This window comes from Xenopus laevis, chromosome 7S, assembly GCF_017654675.1.
Source record: "Xenopus laevis strain J_2021 chromosome 7S, Xenopus_laevis_v10.1, whole genome shotgun sequence".
In the NCBI taxonomy this organism is placed as follows: domain Eukaryota; kingdom Metazoa; phylum Chordata; class Amphibia; order Anura; family Pipidae; genus Xenopus; species Xenopus laevis.
The window spans coordinates 70796802-70807445 of NC_054384.1; the positions used below are offsets into that span (position 1 = coordinate 70796802).

General features: G+C 39.2%; 1 protein-coding gene across 1 annotated transcript; it reads right to left on the minus strand.

Annotated features, from left to right (window-relative positions):
- Nucleotides 1-1837: 1837 nt before the first annotated feature.
- Nucleotides 1838-4934, minus strand: LOC108697599 (ATP synthase subunit g, mitochondrial-like). The gene is made up of 3 exons (XM_018227779.2): nucleotides 4758-4934; nucleotides 3163-3323; nucleotides 1838-2019 (listed from the first exon to the last, which is right to left on the minus strand). Exons 1-3 carry the CDS (start codon nucleotides 4819-4821, stop codon nucleotides 1921-1923), a joined length of 324 nt encoding a protein of 107 aa, XP_018083268.2. The 5' UTR covers nucleotides 4822-4934; the 3' UTR covers nucleotides 1838-1920.
- Nucleotides 4935-10644: the final 5710 nt, after the last annotated feature.

A 10644-nucleotide genomic window follows, 5' to 3' on the forward strand; every position in this document is an offset into this window, starting at 1 on the left:
GTGACTGTCTATGGCATCTTACAGCAGCCCCTTTGGCATTTGCCAGATCCCACAGATTGCCAGTCCGGGCCTGGCTCTAGTCCCCGCACTACTATAAATCATTTAAGCCACACTGCCCAAACTATACCCTTGTATCATTGACTTTAGCCCCCCACCATAAAGTCTGTTCCACTTACCTCTGAATCCAGAAATGAAATACTGGTCACTTGTGTCTGAGCCGTTAAGTCACCTTCCCTGGCAGCTTTCAGCCAATCAGTGCTGAGCTGGGAGTGATGTCATCCTCAAGTAAGGCATGATATACCAGTAATTGTCAGCCAATCACATCAGTCACACACATGTGCATTTATGAAAATACAACAAATAGACATCAAACATAAGCAGTCATAGAACCAGGGCCACCATCAGAACTCACTGGTCCCTGACTGGACTCTCCCATGCCCAATGAATGAAGGTCCTGCTGAGATCTCCTCTCTTAGCCCATCAGCTACAACTCTGCTACTGGTTCTGGCTTTGAATGCTGGGAATTGTAGTTTAGCAGTGGCTAGAGAGATACAGTTATGGGATCACTGAGGCAGACTGTAGTAATCTGTTAGGAATATGGTTTTCACTTTACTCTTTTGCAGCTCTTTATGTTTGAATTGGAATAGTTTTCTTGTTTCAAATGTTCTACCTCCCTAGCATCCAGGCAGAGGCTTAAATAGACATAGAAAGGCATAGTATCCCTTGAAGCTTGCAGCCTATTGTCACAGCCTATTGTCACTTGTCTATAGAGACTGAGACTAGAGCTGCACCCAACAAATATGCTTTAGTAGGGTGCAGCAGACCCAGCAAGGGCCTAAACATTCCTCCTATACCGTGCACCTTAACACCTCACCCCCCCCCCCAGATTTCCAATGGAAATCCGTGGTAGAGGCTGGGGAAAAACACATTGTTTGTTGCATATTTCCACACACACACTCTCTCTCTCACACACACATCATAATAGAGGATATTCTGTTGCCATATGTAACATTGGACCAGAAAAATGGTGTAAAGTCAGTGAAATGTATTATGCATTAAATATTGGTGGGACCACAAAAAGTTGTATAACATATGGAAATACTTAAAATGAGGGGATGTAAAATGGAGGCATCACTGTATGTATCTAGTTGTAAATGTGGGTACAAGTAATTTGTGTAAGATGTTTTCTTCATTGCCCCCCCCTGGAAAATCTTCTGTGGACGCCAATGCCAACATGTACTGTAGCAGGGGCTATTAGTACTGCTGGTTCTGGTTCCAAAAGAAAAGTATTTAAAACAATGGGTGACTATGGTAGCACAAAAACACTGGGTGACTATGGTAGCACAAAAATAGCTGTATAACTAGCCTTTGTGTGTAAAGTACTGTACAAAATGTGTGTTTGGGTAAAATTCTCTGTTCTCATACCACCAAGACAGGATTGGTGTTTCCATTACAACTAATATCTCTTGAAATTACCCCCTCTCTGTATTAAAATAAAGAGAGCCTTGTAGATCTGTTTATCTGTGTTCATTCGAATGACTAAAAACAGCAATAATTGTTTATCCAACCTCCAAAAAGAAAGAAAACCGTGCTCTCTACCAGCAAAGTTTTCACGAAAAATTGGGAATCCTTTGCCTTTACAAAAGTATTGCTTTTTTGCAATGGTCTGTGACACAGGAATACCAGTGGTTTAGTTACCAAAAAAAGTTACCAATGTCTGCCAGATATTGAACTTGTATAGTAGAAAAGGGTAAGACGTTCTCAATGATGTCATGCAGCCAACTAGAACAAGAAACAAGATCCTTAATGACTGACAAAATAAACGAGATAAGTGGAGTGATGTTGAGGAAGAAGAGTTTCTTTACGGTTTATTGAGTCCATGATGTCATTATCACAATAGTGAAGTGGAAAAAAAAAGTCTCAAACATTGTATCCTACAAGGCCACCTTTTCCGATGCACTCCCCAATATAAAACCACATAAGGACCTCTGTAACTACCAGACCATTTCGCAGGGCCTCCTGTTGAGAAGAGATTGAGGAAAATTAGGGTCAGCATCATCGAAAAGTACCAGACACAAACAAAAATGTGTACACTATTTTGGTTTTATTCCTGTAAACTTTGGACCTTACTTTCCAACCTTCAGTTCACAAAAGTGCTCCTCAAGTGTGGATTTCAACAGAATTGCCCTGTTATACCATCATATAGCAAAGTCTAAGTTGCTGCTGTTCATCCCAATATGTGCAGAGATGCAGCATCAAGAGAACAGGCACATATACGTGGCCCACACACAGGGAGATCTGTTAGTTTGCAGATGTCACCAAAAGAGCGGATCTATCCCTGCTATGCCCAGATTTAGGTGAGCGATATCGGGCTGATCCGATCGTGGGCCCTACGGGCGGATCGTGGGACCGCATCAACAAACAGACGCAGCCGCAATCCGATGAGATTTTTTACCCTGCCCAATCGAGATCTGTCAGCATCTTTTTATATTGGTGGTAATACCCTATATTTTATTATATAGAAAGACATTGTGGTGCTGTTCTTATCGAATCTTAGCAGCTTTTTTTTTTTTTTACATCTTTCATAACATTGTCTTTGCATGCGATTTACAATTTTGCCATAAAGTATTTGCCAGATGCTTTTCTACTACTTATCTGATCCCCCGTGTTTCTCTAGGAGTAGCTGCCATATTTGTGAAGCAATAGTCTGTTAGCATTAGAACAGACTATTGCCTCTGTACGCGAAACGGTTTGTTTAGGAACTTCAAGAAACAATTACTACTACCTGTGAAAAATGATCAAACTGACCTATACAGCTTAACTTCTAATGTACATTAAAGGGATACTGTCATGGGAAAACATGTTTTTTTGAAAATGCATCAGTTAATAGTGCTGCTCCAGCAGACTTCTGCACTGAAATCAATTTCTCAAAAGAGCAAACAGATTTTTTTTATATTCAATTTTGAAATCTGACATGGGGCTAGACATATTGTCAGTTTCCCAGCTGCCCCAGTCATGTGACTTGAAGAGTAGTTTTTTTATTGTCAGTATCCTTTAAGACAAAATATGTATATATGCACAGGACGCATAACACAATATGTGAAAGTGTAAAAGATGAGTTTTTTTCATTGATCAAGATATCATCCCTCCCATATTTCTTACCCTAACAGTGAGCTCAGACAGGCGGCCACTTTGGAAAGACTTGGCCAGACCCTTTATGCTCTCAATGGCTTTTGGGATCTCTGCAGGACTTGGAGGGGCGAGCTCAACTCTGGCATAGTACCAGAATGTAGCAAGGCGTGGACGGGAGTAGCCGACAGCAGCTGCAAGACAGAGAAGCAATTTTTTAATAGAATATTTTACTAATCATAAATGTATTCAACCCATTAATTCAGTTTCTTTATAGTACAAGCAGGAACAAAAACAGTTAGTGGATGTGACACCTACTTACAGAGATTTGTAGATGTATACATTACTTTAAAAGATTTTTAAGTTTAAAAAGTTGCATGACCGCCATCATGAAAATAGACATGCTGTAAAGTTCCCTTACCTAATTATGGCAGAATGTGGTCAAAAAAAAAAAATTATATAAATCTCACTGGGGGTTGGTAATTCAGGTCCTACTGCTGCCTCAGATGCTCAAGTACTCAAATTAGTCTTCTGCCCCACTGCTCTTTGTGCAGCTAGAATCACTCAAGCAAGTAAACATTGTGCCTAAGGCACAGATATTGGCCAAAATGCATTAATATGCATTTTTGTGCAGAAATCCGCTCCATGATCCTACCACCCTAGTCAATACAATGGCTCCGGGTGCAAATACTAATCCTAATCACTAGTATACTAGGTTTCAATTGGATCTTGATCTGGCTTTGCTGAGAAGGAAGGGTTGCCGAAGGAAGCAGAAAGAACTGGATTGTTGATCTTTTAAAATGGTTGCTCACCCTCCAAACAATTTCTTCAGTTCAGTTGAATTCAGATTCCACAATAAAAACTATTTCTATAGTTTCCTATTTCCGCTGAGTGCAATTTTTTTTAATTTCATCGTAATTATGATGTAATTATAAGTAACTTTTCACACTACATACATATTTTTTCAATTTTTCACTTTAAAATTGCCACTGAACAAAAATATATTTGTTTATCCGTTTATGTCGTCTGGTTCTGAACCCTGAAAAAGGAAGTTCTCTTGCAGGTCTGACCGCCAGGCAGATAACGGTTTTCAATAGCAACTACCTCTACAAATACAATAATGGGATATACCTGGGAAGCCAATATTTAAAAAGCTCTGAAATATGGCATAGCCATTTCACACAGTGCACTATTTCTACAACCTTGTGTTAATGGTTGGCCTACAAAATAACTGATCTCAAGTCTATTAATGGCAATTCAATCCTGTTTTTTTAGTAGTTTAAAGGGATGATACTCCAAAGTACAGAAAAACCCTAGACAGGTATAGGACCCCTTATCCAGAAACTCATTATCTATATATAGCTCCACATTCCACAGAGTGGTTGAGGAGAGGGATCAGTACCAGGGACTCCTGATTAGACTATATTGTAGTTCTCTTTAGTTATTTAACATTTAAATGTTTATTTTGGAATTAGGATTAGATGTTCTTTTTATTATTTGCGTATAGTGTTTTAATCACGATATAGTTAACAAGGCTGCCACGTTAAGATGCAGAACAGGAATAAGCCCGATGTATAAAGCCTATATGACATCGTTCTCTCTTTAACTCGCCGACCCTACATTCTTACCGCCAATAAGCTGAGGAGTCTTTGTGGTTACAGCCTTTACAAGCCTTTGAGCTGCCTGAGCCATGATGAACGTTCAAGGCCTGCAGCAAAATAGAAATGGATGACCGACCTCCTTCTGCCGGGTACTAGAGACAAGGTATTGCAAATAGCGCCGCCCAATGTCACCCTCCCAGAACCAACAAGACTAAACTACAGCTGTAAAGACCGCCCGAACCAATCAGTACGAAGGAGAATTACAGCCAATCCGATCATCCTGCTAATAGTTACAGAGTTCCTGCGAGCGTGGCCAATCACAGTAAGGGCGGGGCTCTAAAATCTATTTCCGCGCAGCTTTTGATTTGCTGCAGCATTGCGGAAGAGCTTTGATTGGTCGACACCGCGGCCTTCAATGTCACCTTCTGGTTCTCCTACAAATCGAATATTCGCAGGTTTACCGTGCTATGTGTAACAGTATTCAAAGGTTATACTTCAGCAACGATCTAGATACAAATGGCATCAGTCTTATTCAGATGATATAATATGGACCTAAAGCGTGCTTATAGCTGGATGATTGAAAGAAGACAAACAAGGTTTTGGCAGTTTCGTTCATTTACTAACGTGATTGCGCTGCTATAAAATCGTACCACCAATAATAAGTGAAGTGCCATCTGTCTAAGTAAATTAAAGTACTACATTGATTTGTTGCTGATGTTAATTGATTGTTGTAATGTAGGACCTCTGTGTTAAAGGGGTGGATCACCTGTAAGTATGTTATAGAATGGTCAATTCTAAGCAACTTTTCAATTGGTCCTCATTATTTATTTTTTATAGTTATTGAATGATTTGCCTTCTTCTGACTCTTTCCAGCTTTCAAATGGGGGTCACTGACCCCGTCTAAAAACAAATGCTCTGTAAGGCTACAAATGTATAGTTATTGCTACTTTTTACTACTCGTCTTTCTATTCAGGCCTCTCCTGTTCATATTCCAGTCTCTTATTCAAATCAGTGTATGGTTGCTAGGGTAATTTGGACCCTAGCAACCAAACTACTGAAATGGCAAACTGGACAGCTGCTGAATAAAAAGCTAAATAACTCAAAAACCACAAATAATAAAAAATGAAAGTCATTTACAAATTGTCTCAGAATATCACTTTCTACATTATACTAACAGTTACTTTAAAGGTGAACAGCACCTTTAAGTAGTAGTGACATATCTAGCACTTTACAGAGGAAACCCACATAGAGAAAGGGAGAGAGTACAGACTCCTTGCAGATAGTGCCCAGTGCAGGGTCAGAACTAGAGGAATACAGAAGAGATGTGCAGGGGCGTAACTAGAGAGGAAGCAGACCCTGCGACTGCAAGGGGCCCAGGAGATATAGGGACCTCACGAGACACTAATTCATATACAGTTTTAATAGATATTGGTAAAGCAAGTCCACCTATAGACCTTTTGATGTCCTGAAAAATAATTTGCTGTGGGGCCCAGCAATATCTAGTTACTCCACTGGGCATGTGCCTAACTGTGGGGGGCACCTACTTTCCCTTAGTTTCGGCCAGTCTGAATTTGTGGGTCCAGGTGGGGCGTAGGGTGGTGTGCATGCTGGGGGCAGTGTTGTGTACGCCCTGGGGAGTGGGGTTATATTGGGACTCAGTGGCACTTGCCTTGGGTGCCTTGAAGCTTAGGCCCAGCACTGCCTGGATGAAATAAGACCTAGGACCCCAAGGCAGCAGTGCTGTCCATTAAATATAAATGACACCTGGCTGAAAAGATAATTAAAGGAACAGTAAAACCAAACAATGAAAGTGTCAAAGTAATTAACATGTATGATACTGTTAGCAAGCACTGGTAAAAACTGTATGTTTGCTTCAGAAAGACTACTATAGTTTATATATACAAGCTGATGTGTAGCCACGGGGGATGTGGATTTTACTGAACGTTACCTCTTGTGCCAGACTTGCTTTCGCCACCTCAGACCAGGCAAAGTGCAATAGAGTAGATAGGACTTCCTCAAAAAATAGTTGAAAAGTCCCAAAAAATGCTGGCGATTTTTCAGAGTGATAGGCTGCAAAAGAGCGTACATTTTTTCTGAGCACATAAACTATACACTGGGCTCATGTGTAGGGCAATATAACAACTCTATTTTATTTTATTACGGTTTCCCTGGGCTTGTGTAGTGTAATGTATTGGCTGCAACATATACGTCCATTCAGCTTTCACTTCCCGCCGTATGCAAATTAGCCAACGCTAGCGCAACTTCGCTTTGCTTGTCACAGTAACGCTAGTGCTACTTCACCAGCATTCGGCGCTCTGGACGCAACTTCAGATTTTAGTGAATTAGCGCTGTCCCTCTTTCTATCTAGGTCTCTCCTATTCATATTCCAGTCTTGTATTCAAATCAGTGCATGGTTGCTATGGTAATTTGGACCCTAGCAACCACATTGCTGAAATTGCAAACTGGAGACCTGCTGAAAAAAAAGTTAAATAACTCAAAAACCTTGAATAATAAAGCATGAAAACCTATTGCAAATTCTCTGAGAATCTTACTCTCTACATCATACTAACAGTTAACTCAAAGGTGAACAACCCCTTTAATTATAACCAGTTCTAATATTATCTATACACATTTTCACATTTTCTTTTCCATGCCTATGCGATTTGATTAACTGGTCCTAAGATGGAAAGAAGATGGACAAGAAATAGTCTTCAAGTCTGTTGTGTGTTTCATGATGGTTTAGGTGACCTGTGAGAGGAGTTTGGCGGAATAGATAGTATTTAGTATGTCTGCATCTCCCTTTCATTAAAAATGTCCTGCCCTGGTAGCAAAAGTTATGCAGTGCAGTGTTACATTTAGGAGTATAGCTAAAACTGGTAGACCTGGCAGCTGCTACTTTTTCTTGTTTGCTGAAAACTCATTTAAAGACTGAGAGTCAGCTTTGTGGACCAAATTCTATTCTGCTGTAGAAATAAATTCAGTTATACTAAAGAGAGTAATGAAGACCCATCCTAAAGAGACTTAAAATTAATTTATAGGTCCTAAGCAACTGTTTACATTGTAAAGGTAGTTTGAAAAAAGACCAAAGTTCAACCCCTCCAAGTGGACACCAGTGCACATTTATTTATTATTCTTGGTTTTGCCTCAAAAACAGCATTTCTGACGTCACCCCATACGTTTTCTATTGGATTAAGGTCCAGGGATTGGGCTGGCCATTCCATAACGTCAATCTTGTTGGTCTGGAACAAAGATGTTGCTGGTTTACTGGTGTGTTTGGGGTTGTTGTCTTGTTGAAAGAGCCATTTCAAGGGTATTTCGGTTTCAGCATAAGGCAAAATGACTTATTTAAGTAATTTAATGTTTTGAAACTGATCTATGATCCCTGGTATGCGATAAATAGGCCCGAAACCATAGTACGAGAAACCCTACTTGCTTCAATTATTTTGACTATTTATATATTTTAAAAAATAACTTGGGATATATTTGACTTATTGCTGCAACATCCCTTTCAATTTTTATTTTAGCTTTTTACAGGCAAGATTTGTGCCCAACAGCTTTGTCAGAAAGGCATCTGCCTTTCAATTTCTCAATTTTCAATAAAAATGACTTTCTCTGGATGCTAACTTGGTAAGCACCTTGGAGTAGAGGACTCTTTTTTTAATTGTTTTGTGTTTAATTGCAACTGGAGGGAAAATGTAGGCTAGCTGAAAGTCCTATTACCTGATAAATGTATCCACAAACAAAGCTTCTTTCTAAGCAAACCAAGAGCTTTTTTCTCAAGTATGCAAAATTTGAAGAAAAAATAACTTGATTGCAGACAGGAATCATCTTCCCTGTTATATAACTATGAAATCACACATCTCACCCACTTAAATAAATATTAACACCAAAAAAAGAAAGTGTTTTAAATGAATGGAAATATAATGTAGTGATGCCCTGCACTGGTAACTCTGTTGTGTTTGCTTCAGAAACACTACTATAGTTTATATAAACAAGCTTCTGTGTAGCCATGGGGGCAGCCATTTAAGATGGAAAATGGAGAAAAGGCACAGGAAACAACAGCAGATAACAGATAAGCTCTGCAGTATACAATGGGATTCTTCAGAACTCATCTTTTATCTATTGTGTTCGAATTGCTGCCCACATGGCTACATAGGGCAACATTACATTATATTGCCATTCCTTTAAACACTTTAATATTTTTGGTGTTACTGTTCCTTTAACTTTAGTAGTACTGATCCCAACAGTCTGGAAGGCCAACCTCCTTACTCCACTGCCTGCTGAGTTAATATATCTTCAGGCCTGCTTCTTTTTAGATAGTGCTTTTCTCTTAAGAGTTTCAAAAAGGAACCTATTTTTTTTTTTTAGTCCTGATGGATTATATGATCCCTGTGGTTTATATTGTTTAAGTGTGTTTTTGTCATGAAAATTTCTTCTTTTTGCAAGAATCAGCTTTTGCTTAAGATTATATCGTCCAATTTTAAAATAATCACACAGGTAGATTTAATTACAGAATGTTCCCATCGTTATTAGCAAAGCCTCTACCTTACCCAGGTCAACTTCGTATAATCATCACTATCTCTTTCTTCACCTCAAATATCCTAATGTACCTCTCTCTTTCAAATTAAAGCAAATTGTAGTACGATGAAAACTTGCCTGATGTTAATTTCACAGGATTTGTAGTGCTCAAAGCATAGACGTCACAAATGATGCATCTGGCTTTCACGTTAAGAGATTTACTTAGGAGTGGAGGACAGACATCCAATCGAAACAGGCTCGATATAACCATCTTCACTCTGTAACATGCAGCATAATGTCTTGCTCCTTCTGTGCTCCTCCGAACTACCCACATAAGTCACCTATGCCTTCTGGTGGGTAGTAATGTGTTTGTAATTTGATTTTATTGTATTAAGCTAAAGAAATATATTTGTTTTATATACACTATACTGAACATTGTATAACAACACCCTGTGACAACTCCAGTAAAAGACCAGAATATTTGTTGTTTAAATATTTATTAATCTTTGGATTATCATACATTAAAAAACTCTGCAGATTTCATTCAAAGTAGAGAATTATATCTCTATAATTTATAGGCTCAGCTTTGCTGCGGTTGGCTTATGTGTAAACATTTAGGGCTGATTTTTCAGATTTTTTAGACATTACATAAGAAATAGCAGATATTGCAAGTGAAACATTGATCAGATGTTGTTAGAGGGTCTCTATCAACTTGGGCAGGAAATAAGTTATATAATATTAAACACTTGTATTAGGGCAATATATCATTAAGGAAGATTAAATTTGTGCAAATACAAGCTTTTTCTGAATTAACAGTATGCCTATAAATAGGCGTATGCATGTAGGGGGCCTACCTACTGTGTGTTTAGGAAGTTCATACTGTAGGGAATCTTCAGTAGTTTAACATACAAATAAAACAAAATTGAACGCTTGGGCCATCATCCAACCATGAATTGAAAGGGACCAGTACTTCTGCACAGTCACTTAATTGGCACATCGGCTGGATCGATACAATTCATCTATTCACATTGATGGGCTAACAGCACCAATATCTGACTGATCCAGTGTCGGACTGGCCCACCAGGATACCAGGAAAAGTCCGGGTGGGCCCAGGTGTCAGTGGGCCTTCATGCTGTTAGACATTTGGCCTATTTCATGGCCATTTCCTATTTCTATGAGAATAAAGTGGATAAATAAATGGAATAACAGATGTGGGCCCTTTGTCTAAGATTAATTGGTGGGCCCCTGGTCAAAGGTTTTTAGGCAGGCCCCTGGTGTCCCAGTCCGACACTGGACTGATCAGTCTATGAATGGCCAACTTTACTACTTCTCTAGGGTCCATGAGTTGGCATAGTCACAGGGTTTAAACATGGACATGATGGCTTCCATATCCATC

Bases quoted from the DNA above. Each gene is read 5' to 3' on its own strand.
- LOC108697599 (XM_018227779.2), bottom strand. From the start codon at position 4,821: ATGGCTCAGGCAGCTCAAAGGCTTGTAAAGGCTGTAACCACAAAGACT. The intron at 3,324-4,757 runs GTAAGAATGTAG...TCTGTCTTGCAG, and splicing joins GACTCCTCAGCTTATTGGCG to CTGCTGTCGGCTACTCCCGT. The intron at 2,020-3,162 runs GTAAGAAATATG...TCTTCTCAACAG, and splicing joins TGTCTGAGCTCACTGTTAGG to GAGGCCCTGCGAAATGGTCT.